This window comes from Mustela erminea, chromosome 4 (genome assembly GCF_009829155.1).
Source record: "Mustela erminea isolate mMusErm1 chromosome 4, mMusErm1.Pri, whole genome shotgun sequence".
NCBI lineage: Eukaryota > Metazoa > Chordata > Mammalia > Carnivora > Mustelidae > Mustela > Mustela erminea.
The window spans coordinates 66060976-66078193 of NC_045617.1; the positions used below are offsets into that span (position 1 = coordinate 66060976).

Here is a 17218-nt window from a genome sequence, read left to right on the forward strand (position 1 = left end):
CATTATGTACGCTATTTGATTAATACTCTGCACTGTTTGACATAAGGTAAACAGTTGATATTTTCCTAGAATATAAGCTCTTAATGGTAGGGCTTCTGTTTTCCCTGTTAGCTGTAGGTAGGGGCCAGCCCACGATGATGCACAGTGGTAGACAGCGAGGAATGGAAACTTTGTCTAAGACAAAGGTATGGCATAAGGGGAAGAAGTTATAACTGTTAATTTATATGGAAAAATTTTTGAGCATTCTCAGACCCAAAAGTAACTTCTCTTGGAGTTTTCTGATACCTTGGGACACATCTTTCTTTAAGGGGGGCACAAAATAAATTGAAATAAAGCACAGGTGCTCACAGATACAGTTCAGACCTGTGGCAGCTTGACGTTGAGATGCTGAGTGTAGCTTCCGGGGATCGAGTGTCGCAGTGCCCCCTCGCTGCTGGGGTTGCGCTCTCCCTGTGGAAGGGCTCACGGCAGAACAAGTGCTGAACCCGATTTTGCCTTTTCTCCTTTTTTCATTAAAGTAAAAATCCTCTTCACATTTCTTCTGGTTAGTGAAAGCAGGTACTGACGTAGGTCTTAGGTAAAAGCGAAGTGGTGTAAGGCAGACTTTGAAAAGCAGGGGATACCTACATGTAAGTGAATATGTGCCTTATGTTTTAAAGATTTTCAGTATTTGCATTTTTCAGAATGTCAGTTATAAAATAATTTAATCCTTCCCAACTTAATATGTATCATAAAATTTTTTAAATCTACTTTGTAAAATTTCATTGACCTGTTCTAGGTGCTTGTTCTACCTTGTTTGCATGCTAATTGTATTATTAGGCAGTTTTTCAAGATGCTTTATATTATATATATATTAAATATGTTATTTAATTTGACTCCAACAAACGTAGGTGGATACACATAAATCTATGTTATCTCTGTACACCAGGAAGCTGACATTTAGAGCAGTTTGGGATGCCTTCTGACTTCACTCTTATTTAATTCTGCTCTCTGCATTTTAACACACTTTTCAGCAGACACTTCTAGTGTCTGAGTCTCTTTTATTACTCTTATCAGCTTCCTTTTTAATATAAAATGTCTAATTGATTAAGATGTTATCAGGACTGTTGAGTTTCTGTTTAAATGCAAAAGGTGGTAATTGATGAGACTTGATTTCCTTCCATGTGTAGCTAGGCACCTGCTGTTGGTCCCTCTTAATAGGATTCTTTGGAACCCTTGGTCAACTTGTTGTCTCAACACAGCCATTCTGTCCCATGCCAGATTATACTAGAGAAAAATTCATAACCTTGGAAAGGCCTGATTGTGGATTTGTAAGTCTTAAAATCACCTGAGCAGTCATCTCAGCCAAGCAAGCTTTTTCCTTATCTTTATTCAGCTATCTTTTCTTATTCCTCTGGCAGCACATCCAAGCCTTGCGGCACTTCAAGTTCTTGACCCTGAGTCACATCTGCCCGCTTTCATTAGCTGACTGCCTTTAGCTTACAGTGAATTATGCCAGATATGAACTTCCTGTATCTCTCTGGTTTCCCACCCAATATCTATAAATGTACCCATCTTATCTCTGTCCACTGCTCTTAACAAAGATGTATGGGTAAGGACACCTTTCAGGCAACTCTTTGACATGTGCTTTTTAAAAAAATTTTTTTTAAATTTTTATTAACATGTATGTATTATTAGGCCCAGGGGTACAGGTCTGTGAATCACCAGGTTTACACACTTCACAGAACTCAACCATAGCACATACCCTCCCCAGTGTCCATAACCCAACCACCCTCTCCATGCCCCCCTCCCCCCAACAACCCTCAGTTTATTTTGTGAGATTAAGAGACTCTTACGGTTTTTGACATGTGCTTTTAATCTCAGCCCTTCAATCTACCATTCTGTTTCCTACCTCTCTTATCTCTTCAGTATCTTCCTCTCTATTGATTTTGTCCTCTCATCTTAAAAATATGCTCAAATTTCCTTATCTTAAGAAATCTTTCTTTCAGTTCTTCCTCCTTTTCAGACTACCACATTATTTTTCTTTCTACAACATCAAGAATGTTCTACACACGTCTTTAGCTCAACTCAGTGAATCTAGTTTTCACTGCCTCCCCTGCTAGATCAACCTTCTTTAAGAGGTCAGCAGTCTCTTGCTGATTTTCAGATTCAGTGGCCAATTTAGGTCATTACCCTATCTGCTTTCACTGAAGTGATTAATTATTGACTAGTTTTAAAATAGTTTCAATTAAGTGGTTTCTTTAACAGCCTCTCCTGTTTGCTTTTTATGACTGGCCAGTTCTGTTCCCTGTCACTTGTTCCTCTTCGAAGCTCTGCCTGTTCTCTGTAGATGTTTATTCCTAGAATCCTCCTACTTGAGCATCTTCCTTGGTTTGCTGTGCTTATCCTGGTCTCTCTCATTTTCCTGTCTCACTTCTATGGGCTGACTTCTAGCGCCCACTTTTTTTCTGAGTTTCACTTTCTGTTACTCCGTCTGGACTGTCAGTGGGTACCTTGGATCTAAAACCAGACTTGATATCACTAGACTGCTTTCCTCATTTTGTCCTCTTGTGGATTTTTTAATGGCATCCACCCTGAATCCCAAGCCAGGAGTCCAGAATAGCACTTATTTCTTTTTTTCTTCCTACGCTTCCTTCCCATATCTAAGAGTACCACAGATCTGTCAGTTTGCCCTCCTAAAACCTTCACCATTCCATCACACCCTTTCTGTCCTCACTGCTGTTACCTTAATTCAGGCCCTTTTGGTGGTAAAACTTAAAATATTGGTGCTAAACTTTCCCACTGTTCAGTCTCTCGTTCCTCCGTCTTTTCACAACCATGCTTTGTAATGCCCTGATCTTCAGAAGTCTTCCCGCTACCCTTTGAAAATGTTCCAGCTCCTTAGCATGGCATTACAGGCATGTTTCTCATTGACCCTACATCCTTCTCCTGTGCACTTGCCATGTACCCTTGGCGTCACCCACACAGTATTTTAAAATGCTCTTAGTATCTTCCTCTCCATGTCTCTTCTTCCAGTGCTTAAATGCCCTTTTCCTAGCCTTCCTGCCCAGCTCAGTCACTCAGCAACCATTTAAGTGCCTTTTGTGATGGCTCATAGTCATTGTTTAAAACCCAGCTCAGATTTAACCATTTCTTGTAGTTTTCTTTTTTGCCAACATATGATATTTTATATATATACACAATATAGTATAAAGTATGCTTTTTTCTTTATGTAGCTTTGATACTGTTGGAGGATGTTTTACATCATAAAAATACTTACTGTGTAGGATTGAGTGAAGAGAAACATTGTTGCTAGAACCAAAAAGAGTGAGGTTTTTGAAAGAGGTAAGGACTACTTAAAATGAATAAGGTAAAGTCAAAGGAAGAGAATTAGAGTTGCTAATGTTCCAAGAGGCAGCGGCATGGACTTCTGGCTGTGTCTTCTTTTTGTCTTCCTGGTTAGTGCTAGTGACTCTTAAGTTATTGTTTCCCACTGGTTAGCTCTTTGCCATGTAGGGTTAACCAAAATCTTCTTTAGTTATCTTCAGCACAAATCTGTATTTTTCTCTAACCATCGGCTCCTCATATAATCAGACTTTTCCCACATGTAATGGCTCCCATTTAGGCACATATGTCCCAATGTTGCCCCTCATCATACATACTGTTGTAACTATGTTTTTTTCTTTCCCAACTGTAATAATCTTTTTGTGTGTGCTCATCTAGTCTTCACAGATTTGTGTATTTCCTTGTTCTTTGTGATCAGCTCTTTTTTCCCCAAACTCATTAATCCATTTCTGTTGTTCTTAGACTCAATCTTTACTTGCTTGACTAAAGCCATCATTGATTCCAGTTAGGTTTTTACATAAAAGGCTTCATTTTTATTGTAAATTACTGTGTCTATTTTTTTTAAAGATTTTATTTATTTATTTGACAGACAGAGATCACAAGTAGGCAGAGAGGCAGGCAGAGAAAGAGGAGGAAGCAGGCTCCCTGACGAGAGAGAGCCCGATGTGGGGCTCGATCCCAGGACCCTGGGATCATGACCCGAGCCGAAGGCAGAGGCTTTAACCCAGTGAGCCACCCAGGCGCCCCTACTGTGTCTATTTTAATTGAGCTGCTTTTAAGATATGATTATTTCATTTCTGCCTGTTACATAGGATTCCACATAATACTGATAAGATTTTTAAGCAAACAGCTGAAGTTTTTTCTTTTAAACAATCTTCTTCCAACAGTCTTAATCACAAATTCGTTATTTTGTTCTTTTAGTAAGTATTGTATTTCATGTAGCATATATTCATTGAAAGTATTACTATGGTAAAAATGTTTATGCAGTGATACACGTGTTTTATTTTCACTTGAAAACATGTTCTTTCACTTCCTTCATTATTAGTTTGGATTCTTAGTAATTGTAGATCATATCCTTATTTGAAGCAGCTGCTGAGAAGACTCAGAATGTTATTCTTGAATGGCAGCTGTATTTTTTTCTTTCACCGATAATTTTGAAAAGGACTTAATTTGCTTTAGTTTTTAGGCCATGATTAAAAGAAGGAACTATAAATCCCCCTATTAATAATTAATCTATTTTTCTAATTTTAACAATTTAATCAGACTGTTTAAAAATTCAGTGTTCCACACTCATTTAGTACCTTTCAGTTGCTAGATTTTTGCCTATTTTTATAGACTGACTAGAACTGCAGAGTATTTAACATAAGTTTTAACCCTTAGGGTTTAATCTTTTGTCAGGACTGTAGCAGTGACAGTAATATTACTTTTTAAAAATTATCCATAATTTAGAGGAAGACATATTAAAAGTGTTAAATATAAATTGTTTAATGTAAGGTAGCCTGTTTTCTATCAAAGTATCATAGTTAATCTTATTTTACTCAGGTATCAAACAGTAATTTCAATATGGCTTTTAAGACTTTGAGATCACAGTCACTTTCTAGGCTTGGAAATTATAAATACAGAGCTAATGGACTAGCTTCTTCTCTAAACCTCTACTAGGGAGCACTTTACAAAAGCAATATACACAACCTAAATGAAGAATAATTGAAGCTCTCCCTATATTTTATTTTTTGTGTGTATTGTACTAAATGCAGTATTTTACCAACTATTCCATGTGTGTTTAATCAATGTCAAAAATAATTGTTTAAAAAAAATCCAAATACAATTTTTCATTTTACAGTATAGATTAAAATTAGTAGACAAATTAACCATTATGCTTGATAATAACTAAGAAATAGCTTTGTCAAAATGTAAGGAACCCCAGCCATAAAATATTTGATCACATTATTTTTGATTGTTATAAAGTGTAGTTTGCCTTTGGTTATTGTCATTGCTTACTTAAGATGCATTGCCATGTTGGTTTTTGGGAAAAGTTTTAGAAACTTCTGCCTTTCAGAAGTAACATATAACTTTTTATCCTTTTCCAGGATATGGAAAAATGAAATAAATAATACCAATACTTTCAGAGTTTTACCTCATCCTTCTTTTGTTTACACGGCTAAATTCCATCCTGCTGTAAAAGAAGTGGTAGTTACAGGGTGCTATGATTCTGTGATACGGATATGGAAGGTTGATATGAGAGGGGATCCTGCCATATTGATTCGACAGTTTGACACGCACAGAAGTTTCATCAACTCTCTCTGTTTTGATATTGAAGGTATGTCAAAATATATTCCAAATGGAGGCTAATTGCATGAAGAATTTTTAAAAATAATTTTTGTTCATTAAGGTAATATTTTTAAGCTTGAGAGGGATTTTGTGTATTGATGATTATATATTTTTAGATTTATGTGTATTTTGCAGATCATATGATAGACCTGGGCACAGATTTGGCAGTCAGGGAGTTTTGTTTGTAATTTTAAAGTCATTAAATTCTGGGAACGCCTGAGTGGCTCAGTCCGTTAAGTGTCCAGCTCTTGGTTTCAGCTCAGGTCATGATCAGGGTCATGACACTGAGCCCCATGTTGGGCTCTGCGCTCAGCATGGAGTCTCTTTGTGTTTCTTCATCTGATCCTGCCCCTGCATATACTCTCTCTTTAATAATAAAATCTTTCTAAAAAATCATTTGTCATTATGGGGTGCCTGGGTGGCTCAGTGGGTTAAAGCCTCTGCCTTCAGCTCAGGTCATGATCCCAGGATCCTGGGATTGAGCCCCGCATCCGGCTCGCTGCTCAGCAGGGAGCCTGCTTCCTCCTCTCTCTCTCTCTGCTGCCTCTCTGTCTACTTGTGATCTCTGTCTGCCAAATGAATAAATAAAATCTTTTTTAAAAAAATAAATAAAAATAAAAAATCATTTGTTATTAAATTCTTAAATATTTAGATTCAACTAATCTTTGCTGTAATAACCAGTCATATACCAAATTTCATAAACGTATTTCATTGGATTGGTAATTATCCCCTCAGTAGGCTTATTTCTTTCTTTTTAGTAGGTTTCTTTCAAGTGGCTTTTGAGTTAAAGGGTTAAAATGAGGAAGAAGAGGGAAATACCAAAAGATATTAGATAGATAGCAGGGGAAACATGTATTTACACTCTGTACTGAGTACATTGTGCACTGAACACCTCTGTATTCAGCTCACACTTAATAGGTACATATTATATAATTGTCTGAATGTATCTTAAGAAACATTCTATTGTTGGCAGTACTTAGGATGTTTCCAGCTTTCTCCTACCATGAACATGATTTCTCTGAATAATATGTACACATGTAAATATATGTATATACAAAACTTTGTTGCACTGTTTTATAATTATTTTTTTTAAGATTTTTATTTATTTATTTGACGCAGAGAGAAATCACAAGCAGGCAGAGAGGCAGGCAGAGAGAGAGGAAGGGAAGCAGGCTCCCCGCTGAGCAGAGAGCCCGACGCAGGGCTCTATCCCAGGACCCTGAGACCATGACCCGAGCCAAAGGCAGAGGCTTTAACCCACTGAGCCACCCAGGCGCCCCTATAATTATTTTCTTAACATAAATTCCTAGACCTGAGGTTGCTGAGTCAAACATTTCTGGAGTCCTTGCTTTGTGCTGTAATGTTTTAAGTACGGATATATAGACTATAGCTATAATTAATTAGTGCAGCATCCAGATCAAAATGAAAGTACTGCCAATATATTCAGTCTAACTACAGGGATGATAAGAAATTGGAACACATTAAGGAAAAGTCACCAGGGATAGAAAGGTGTCTACAAACTTCGTCATAGTAGAAGTCTTTCAGATTATAAAAGACATGAATTTCTTCAAATACTTGACTAAGATATGCATATGTGAAACAAAAAGAAATCAGTCTGTATTGCTCCAGTAGATAGAGATGGGGACAGAGCTACCAAAGATGGACATTCTTTGTTCTGAATTGGAAAGAACTTTCTAGTATCTAGTGCAGTTCATCAGTTGAATAGCTCCCTTGTAAAAAACCAAGTTCACAGTTACTAAACAACCGTCTGTTCTTTTTTTTTTTTTTTTTAAGATTTTATTTATTTATTTGACAGAGAGAGATCACAAGTAGGCAGAGAGGCAGGCAGAGAGTGAGAGAGGGAAGCAGGCCCCCCGCTGAGCAGAGAGCCCCATGCGGAACTCGATCCCAGGACCCTGAGATCATGACCCGAGCCCAAGGCAGCGGCTCAACCCACTGAGCCACCCAGGTGCCCCTCAACCGTCTGTTCTTGATGGTGTGGGATATAATCCTGAGTGAGTATACAGTGAGTTTGATGGTCTCTGAAGTCCCATTCAACTATAAAATGGTTTAACTCTAAGAATAGCTGGAACACCTGTCATTTATCATTTTATTCATTCCCTATTGTTTATAGAGTTTCTACTGATCTCAGGCATTTTGCTAACAGTATATATTAGAATATAGGTGTTTTTTCAGGAGTATAGAACAGATCATATAGGTTAATAAAGGCGAGCAATATAGATAACATACTGGATAATTCAAATGATTTATTTGGCTATGGAACTTGACCTATATACAAATGCAATAAGATGCTCATTTCTTTGTGTATTCAATTTCATGTGAGTAAAAAAGGGAAATAAGTCTTCAAAAATAATTCAGAAGAATGAAGAATTCATTTAAAAATAATGGGATTTGATTATGATTTGTATTTGGGGTTTTTTTTTTTTTTAGCTTTTTTTTCTTTTTACTAAAATACTGTTTAGTAGCCCTCTGATTCTTTGTTATACTGGGATGTGTTTTCCCAATTTCATTTTGTTTTTACCTGGTGTAGCATTCACAAGTGAGTAATTTTTTTTTTTTTTAATAGGTAATCACATGTATTCAGGAGATTGCACAGGGGTGATTGTTGTTTGGAATACCTATGTCAAAGTCAATGATGTGCAACATTCAGTGCGCCACTGGAGTGTAAATAAGGTATATAAGATCATATTTAATACATGAGATTTAATTTTACAAATTAGAAAAAAAATTGAACCACATGACTTTAGAAATAAGACATCAGGACATTCTTTCTCTCTTCTCAAAAAAATTTTTTCTCAGGCCCTACAAAGTCAGTTATCATTGATTAATTGTCTAGTCTTCCTGATGGCTAAGTGATGATATAGCAGCTTAGTGAAAATTTGCATTTTGGCCAAACTTTACTTCCTTATCTTTGAACTCTAATTTGTGATATGACTTCACTGATCCATTACTGGAATTATGCTAAATGAGGCCTATGTTATATTACCACCTATAAGTAATAACTTATATTTTCTGCCGTTCATTTCTTTTTTTTTTTTTTGACCCCCGTAACATCACTCTAAAAATAGTGTGTTCAATGTTTTGTTAACAGTATTATTTTTCACAATTATGTAATCAAAAGTATGTAATTATGACTAGGGTCTATCATTTACTCACAATAATTGTTTTCACTTGAGTTTTGCCAAGTAGGCAGAAACAGGTGATCTTTCATTTTTGGAATAGAGTGTTTTTAAGGTACCTGGTGTATTAAACAGTTTATTGGTGCATATTCAGTATTTTTAATTAAAAGTATAAAATAAATTTTTAAACCTGGGTTTGTTTTATATAAGTTGATACAGTTTTTCTTATATGCTATATTTTGTTATTCAGTGTTTTGTTCTTCTAACAGTTGTCCTCATTTGAAAAAAAGACACTCTAAGTGAAAAATAATTTTTATGAACTTGAGTTAAATCTGTTGAATCTATCAGTTCTATTTTAAAAACTTTATTTTTAGTCATTTTCATCTAGTCTATAGAATTAATGATTGATGGCTTGGGATTCATGTGATAGCCTAATTTTACACACTTTAAAAAGAACTTTCTAATTACTTATATACCTAAGGGATTGACAAGTTTCCAAAGGCATCTTTTCCAATAAGTTGAGTGTACAGTGCAGAGTCTACTATATGTGTTAAAAAATCATGTTTCTTTACCTCACTATACTAACTAAAAGGCAAATTTACCTTCAAATCTGCAGCCTGGTAGTTACTGGAGATAGTCCAAAATAAAAAGTTAGAAAATGAGCTGAAATATCTTTTGGAGGCTAATGCCCTAGGACAAACTGTAGATTTCTTACTTGGTTCTCTTTAGCCATCAGTGTGAGAAATGCTAAATTATACTCATCTGTCCCTTAAGATGACATGTCCATGTGCTGTGGCACACACTCCGTGGTACAGGACATGAGTGTTGAAACTAAGGCTTTTTTTGTTTGAGTGTGAATATGATAAAGAAAAAATATAGAAGAGATCATTAACAGATATTACAAATGCTAAATCTGGTGGCATTTTTGTCGAGTCCATGCCTAACACTGAACTTGTTAGACAGTTTTGTGTTTTTTTTTATTTTGCACACTTGCATCTGTGTAAGTGTTGCTCAGACCCCCAGCAGTGCATCCCCACCCCCAGGCTGTTGTAGTTCAGTCACTGCACCCCCCATCTGTGCTGTTAGTATTTGACTTCTGTAACAGCTAACAGCAGGCCTTCCTGTGGCCAGTGCGGTAGTGGGGCTTAGCTGCCAAGACTTGGATTGTAGCAGTTTGTCTCCCACCTCTGCTGGAGCCAAACCATCTCCGAAGAGGAGACCCTCTAGAGAAGGAGACAAAACATACTAGCGGGTCCTCGAAGGAGGAGAAGGCTAATTTAGGATTCTGCCTGGGGCTTAAAGCAGACTTGCTTTGGCATCTCTGGACTTCTGTCTAAACAGTTTGCATTTACGGTCTTTTTTCTTTTTTCTAGTAATCCACTCAGGAAGGACCTTTAGTAATTTTAGTAATTTTTCCTATGTAAGATTCATCCAGGCAGATTTTCCTTCAGTTTGTAGATCTTTCTTGACATCATTTGTCAGACACCTCCTGTAGCTACCTTAAGTAACTACCCCAAAAAAAAAAAAAAAAAAAAAAAATTCCTAGAGGCCAAGGTGCACTTAAGATTCAACTCCACCTGTGACCCACCGCCGTGGCCTAAGAAGGCATTGCTGCTGGAGCTGTAATGGCCATTAATACTGCTTTACAAGAGGTGCTGGAGAACACCTTCATCCACGATGGCCTAGCACGTGTAGTTTGACGAGCTGTCAAAGTCTTAGACAAGGGCCAAGCCCATCTTTGTGTCCTTGAATCCAACTCTGATGAGGTTTATGTCAAGTTGGTGGAGGCCCCTTGTGCTGAACACCAAATCAACCTAATTAAGGTTGATAACAACAAGAAGCTAGGGGACTGGGTAGGCCCTCTGGGAAACTGACAGGTGGGAAACCCCATCAAGTCATTGGTTGCAGTTGTGTGGGCATTAAGGACTGTGGCAAAGTCTCAGGCCAAGGATGTCATCGACAAGGATGAATATTTCGAATGCAAGAAATGAACAAATAAAAAATTTGATTCTTGGGGCGCCTGGGTAGCTCAGTAGGTTAAAGCCTCTGCCTTCAGCTCAGGTCATGATCCCAGGGTCCGGGGATCCAGCCCTGCATCGGGCTCTCTGCTCAGCAGGGAGCCTGCTTCTCCCCCCCCACCCCCCGCCTGCCTCTCTGCCTGCTTGTGATCTCCGTCTGTCAAATAAATAAATAAAATCTTAAAAAAAAGATTTGATTCTTGTTCCTCAAAAAAAAAAAAAAAAAAAAAAAAAGCCACAAACCTAAAATTACAATCTCAATGAAATGATCTTGGAATATGATGCCAGTCACATACCTTTTTTAGGACAAAGTACAAGTAAGTGCATGAAGAAGTAATCTCAGACTGAAATAGAACTTGAAAGTTAATTCTTGAAGTCATAAAAATTAGAAGCTTTTCTTATATGATGGTAAGAAAAAAAATACAAAGTTAGAAGTTGTGATTTAGAAAGTGCTTATTTGGGAATATATCACAAAAATGTTAATTAAATGTAGCTATATATATGTATATACATACATATATATACACACACACATACACAAACACACACACACAATCAGCTTTATTTTCAACCTATAACTGAAGTTATTGGGATTCCTTTTGCTAATGATTTTAAAGAATCCTTTAAATTGCAGTCAAAAATGACTGACTTAAATTTTGTGCTCTAAAAACGGGCTTCATATTAGACAAACTGTACAATGATAATATTTTATAATCTTTTTTAATCTTTTTAGGAAATTAAAGAGAGTGAGTTTAAGGGTATTCCTATAAGTTATTTGGAGGTTCATCCCAATGGAAAACGATTGTTAATCCATACCAAAGACAGTACTTTGAGAATTATGGATCTCCGAATGTAAGTATATTTCTATATTGACAGGCTAAGCACTCGTAGAATAAGAAATGAGTTAATTCATACTTATAAAATACAGCTGTGGTTCTCATATACACAGTTTTTCCCCTCAGAAGACATCTTACATTGTTTAGAGGCATTTTTGAATGTTAGAATTTAGTGGATAGAGACCAGAGATACTGCTAAGCATCCTACAGTTTATAAGACAGTCCCCCACAACAAAGAATTTTCTGGCTCAAAATGTAAACTGCTCTGAAGCTGAAATGTAGTCAGTTGCTTTTTGTTGTCACAATTTAAAAAAAAAAAAAAAAAGAGAAAGCCTCTGCCTTACAATATCTTTTATCTCTCTTACAATACTGCTATAGCATAGTACTATGCAATAATATAACAGAATGACACAGCTTTTGATTAATATATCCTTGTTTTTCCTATTTTGTGTTATTCCTAAATAAGGAAAGGAAATTTCCTTAATGTAAAAAGTGGAAGCAGAATGCTAGAAAAGCCAGCATAGTTTTCCAGTGTGCTTTTGTTTTGTTAAGTGTACCAATAAAACAAATGAGAACTCTAGTTTTATTAGATTTCATGATTGTGTTTAGAAAGGAAAATGTAATGTATACTAGTTTATTCTGCAACATTCTTTTAGGGCTAACTCTTAAGGCTTTTGTTTATGTAGAGCTGTTCAGGATACTGGCATCAGTGCTGTGAGAGAATGATTGGCAGAGTAGTTCATCAGGAGTTTATAATCTAGTTACAATACCTCCAAAATAATATAAAACATTTAATTAGGCTAAATTGTGAGATCTTTTAGGAATGGGATCTGCCTTATTCTTCTTTTATACATGTACCCATGTCATGCTTGAGAGATAGCAAGTACTTGATATGTATTATTTTAATGACTATAAATACTTAATGAAAGGGTTTTATCTTTCATGGCAGATAAAGGTAAAGATGGCAGTACTAACAGTCTTCTGTTAAAGACTCTGTAGAGATGCTGGCCTTTGAACTCAATATAAAGGATGGATAGAATTTAGAGAAGATAGAAGTTGGTCGGGAGGACGGAAAACATGAAAAACCTGGAATAAAATTCAGAGGTAGAATAATAGAAGTTGTGATCCAGTCAGGGTGAGTAAGTCTGCAGGAACATTAATTTCTTGATAGTGCTGAGAAAGAATTTTTTTAGAAATCGAGATTAGTGCCAGGTTTTAAAAGGCCAGGCGTAAAGAATTTGGTTATTCCCTTTTCAACTAGTGTATAGTATTCAGCTTAGACTTCTGCTTGGGCTCTAGAGGCGAACTGCTTAGTGTCAAATAACACCTTTTCCATCCCTGACCAACTGATGAACCATTCTGAGCCTCTCCTCCTCACTCAAATGGGGGAAATAATATACCATACTCATAAGAGTTTCGTGGGGAGTAAATAAGTTTACACGTGTAAAGTATGGCAAGGACTCCAGAAACTTTTCAGCCAGTAACCTCAGGTCTGGGAATTTATGTGGAAATAATGATAAAACAGTGAAAAAATACATATACATAAGATTGTACATAGAAATCATGTTCATGGTAAGGGAAAGCTAGAAACATCCTAACTGTTGTCCCATAGTAGAAGAATTCTTAAGGTATGTTTAGACAGTGATATATACCTACTAAAATGAATACATAATCTATATTTTCTGACAAAAAGTGTTGTTATTCATGATTTATTGTTAAATGAAAAAAACATATAATGGGACACTGTATGTAATGCCCTCTCTGTAAACCAGGGATGATAATAGTACTTACCTGGCATGTAGTGAGCACTAAAATAATGTTAGCTGTTGGGGCACCTAAGTGGTTGGTTAAGCATCTGCCTTCGGCTCAGATCATGATCCCAGAGTCCTGGAATTGAGCCCTGCATTAGGCTCCCTGCTCAGCGGGGAGCCTGCTTCTACCTCTCCCTCTGCGGTTCCCCCTGCTTGTGCTCTTTCTCAAATAAATAAATAAAATCTTAAGAAAAAATGTTAGCTATTATTCACAAATAAAAAAATCTAGAAGATTATATACCATATTTAATAGAGGATTTAATAATATTTTTGTCTAATATTCCTGCAAGGATCCAACTATCTGTTGTGTAATTTCAAAAATTTATCACATGGGAAAAATACAAGAATATAAAAATCTTATACATCTTTAAGTAACCAACTCATATGCTACTTCCATAATGTAGGCTCTCTCTTCATAGCTAGAAATAATCATTTTGGGGACTCCTGGGTGGCTCAGTCGGTTAAGCATCTGCCTTCAGCTCAGGTCTGGGTGACCATGGCGCTCCCTGCTCAGTGGGGAGTCAGCTTCTCCCTCTCCTTCTGCCCCCACCCCCGGCTCATGCTCTTGATCTCTCTCTCAAATAAATAAAATCTTTTTTTAAAAAAGAAAGAAAGATTCACTTTTATCCAAATCATTTTGTTTTCTTGTGGCACTTTCTACCTCCAATTTCCGTTTTATATTGATGGATTCCTTCTCTCTCCTAAATTATAAACTTCCTGAGCTCTGGGACTCTCTCTTCTTTGTTCTTCATCCATCGTAGAATGTCTGTCATGTAACAGATTCTTGAAAAATTGTTTGTTAAATGCAAAAGAAGTATTTAAAAGAAAAGGTGTTTTTTTTTTTAAAGATTTTATTTATTTATTTGACAGACAGAGATCACAGGTAGGCAGAGAGGCAGGCAGAGAGAGAGGAGGAAGCAGGCTCCCCACTGAGCAGAGAGCCCAACGCGGGGCTCGATCCCAGGACCCCGGGATCATGACCTGAGCCGAAGGCAGAGGCTTTAACCCACTGAGCCACCCAGGCGCCCCAGAAAAGGTTTTTTTTAACTACCTGTCTTTTCAGTGGGTAAGATAGGTTACATTTGTGAAATCTTTTTTGTTTGTAGATTAGCAGCAAGGAAATTTGTAGGTGCAGCAAATTACCGGGAAAAGATTCATAGTACTTTGACACCGTGTGGGACTTTTCTCTTTGCTGGAAGTGAGGATGGTATAGTATATGTTTGGAACCCAGAAACAGGTAAATATTTTATTGATCTTAAAATATTTTTAGGTTTGTTTTTATTTTTGAAGAAGTGGGGAAACTATCATTTTATGGAATAATTTCAAGAAAATTCTGATTTCAGGTTCTCAATTATGTTTTTCAAGATGGGAGAGCCGATAGTGGGACTCAGCTGTAGTCTAAATTTATATTAGATTCTGTCTTTATTGTTTTGATATCTTCATGGATTTGGATTTTGCATTATAATTCAAGGTTTATTCTTTCCTTGCCTATAATAAGGTATTAGCAATCTTAAGTATTTTTTATTGTGGTTGACATACGATATTATGTTAGTTTCAGATATACAACAAACATAATGATCCAACAGTTATATACATTACAAAATGCTCCCGGTCATAAGTGTAGTTACTATGTGTCACCATACAAAGTTATTTTACAGTATTATTGACCATATTCCCTGTGCTCTGTAAGAGAAGTACTTAAGATTGTAATGCAAAATTCAGAATATTTATAACCTGAATTTGGAATGTAAATGGGTATACAAATGGCTAAATATCTGTAATGTATTTTTTATTAGAAGTAATTATATTCCTGTCAAAGTTTTGGTGTCTGAAATTTAATAGCAATTTACCTGGAGTGCCTGACTGGCCCAGTTGATAGAGCTTGCCAGTTTTGATCCTTGGAATCATAAGTTTGAGCCTCATATTGCATATAGAGATTACTTAAAAGTAAAATCATTAAAAAGAAAAACAAAAGTTACCTCAATTACTGTAATTCATGTTTTTCCAATACAGTAAGTATATCAGGAAGTTTATTTGTACCTCACCTTTGCTTTTCAAAAGAAAAGTTAAAGCCACATAAACATTTTTAATATCTTTAGTCAATAGTATTTGGTTCACTGTGTTAATTTTCTTCATTTTTTTTCCTTAAGTTTTTCATCTAAATTCCAGTTAGTTAACACACAGGGTAAATATTAGTTTCAGCTGCAGAATTTAGTGACTCATCACTTCATATACAACACCCATCACAGCACATGCCCTCCTTAATCACACATTCTCCATCTTTCCTTTAAGCATTTTTGACTAGTTGGTTCTCTTGGAGGTTTTTCTCTTACTGTGTTTTGATGCTTTAACATCAGTTTGGAAGTGTTAAATCTCTTTTCTCCAATAAATTGATCTTGGTTGTTTGCTTTTTGAATTCCAGTTCTCATAGGTTCCTTAGACCTCTGCTATAGGCCTCTTTTAGCCCATTGATAATTATGTCTATCTTTAAAGCAGGTAGTACCTCAGTCTCTGGAAAAAAAGAAAAGAAATAGAAAAATGAATTCTCCACCAAACCTCCCTCAACCAGTGTCTTCAGGTTAAGGCCCTCAGTTCCTCCCAGAGTTCTCTGTGAGTTCTTTGTTATTAGCTGGCATTTGCTCAGCTGTCAGATCTCAGAGTCAGGTACTTCCCTCCTGCTATTTTTTTTTTTTTTTTTTTTTTTTTTTTTCTGTGCCTTGAAAATCTCATTGAAGAGTTAGGATGAGAATTAGAAAGAGGAGGTCCAATAGGATGAAAAATAATTAATATAAGAATTACTCGATTATTTTTAAGTAATCAAGGTCTTCATGTATATAATGTGAGCTTTGTTATTATTTACTGTGTTTTTAGTTATTTACGGAATAATCTTCTAATGAGAGAGATTTGAGGTAGTACAAATTACTGCATGTCTTTTCTTATTTAGGAGAACAAGTAGCAGTGTATTCTGACCTGCCATTCAAATCACCCATTCGAGACATTTCTTATCACCCACTTGAAAATATGGTTGCATTTTGTGCATTTGGGCAGAATGAGCCAATTCTTCTGTATATTTATGATTTCCATGGTAAGTTCAGTGCTGATAAGAAAAGAATATTTTAAGTAACCTTTCCTTTTAGTCTGAACCAGGAATCATGAGCTTTGTGAAAACTGTCAACCTTTGTATTAATAAAGCTCCCTTGAATATATTTTAAGGCACATATTAAATAGATTATATTATTATGTGTTACAACATTTTATTTTTCCATAAGCACTATTATTATGGATTTGAAATATCAGCAAAGGTATACATAAATGGTTGTGTCTTTTTGTTGGAATCACAGAAAGGTAATCATCACTTTCTTTCTAACTTTAAACAAATACAGTTCACCTAAAAATTATTTGAGAATGTGTTAACTAAATTTAAAAGGTAAACAACATTTGGGACCTTTAATGTGCTCAGCTGAATGTTTAGTTTCCTACTCCTTGTTTTTGTTTTTCCCTAAAGCACAAGGTTGTAATCTATAGTTTTAAGAATTTCTTAGCTTAGGGGCACCTGGGTGGCTCAGTGGGTTAAAGCCTCTGCCTTTGGCTGAGGTCATGATCTCAGGGTCCTGGGATCAAGCCCCACATCGGGTTCTCTGCTTAGCAGGGACCCTGCTTCCCCCTCTCTCTCTGCCTGCCCCTCTGCCTCATTGTGATCTCTCTCTGTCAAATAAATAAATAAAATCTTTAAAAAAAAAAAAATTTCTTAGCTTAAAAAA

At 36.1% G+C, this 17218-nt stretch overlaps 1 protein-coding gene and 1 pseudogene across 9 annotated transcripts in view; both read left to right on the forward strand.

Moving 5' to 3' along the window:
- Positions 1-17218, forward strand: part of AHI1 (Abelson helper integration site 1) — a 208834-nt gene that overhangs the window by 46313 nt on the left and 145303 nt on the right. For all 9 annotated transcript variants that reach the window (XR_004284936.1, XM_032339436.1, XM_032339440.1 and 6 more), the window contains 5 exons: positions 5412-5641; positions 8240-8346; positions 11544-11662; positions 14564-14694; positions 16402-16542. Coding sequence is in view for 8 of the 9 variants with exons in the window: in XM_032339436.1 (XP_032195327.1) it covers positions 5412-5641; positions 8240-8346; positions 11544-11662; positions 14564-14694; positions 16402-16542 (728 nt within the window). In the remaining variant the exon portion in view is untranslated. The remainder of the gene's footprint in view (positions 1-5411; positions 5642-8239; positions 8347-11543; positions 11663-14563; positions 14695-16401; positions 16543-17218) is intronic.
- LOC116588423 lies at positions 10391-10783 on the forward strand (annotated as a pseudogene).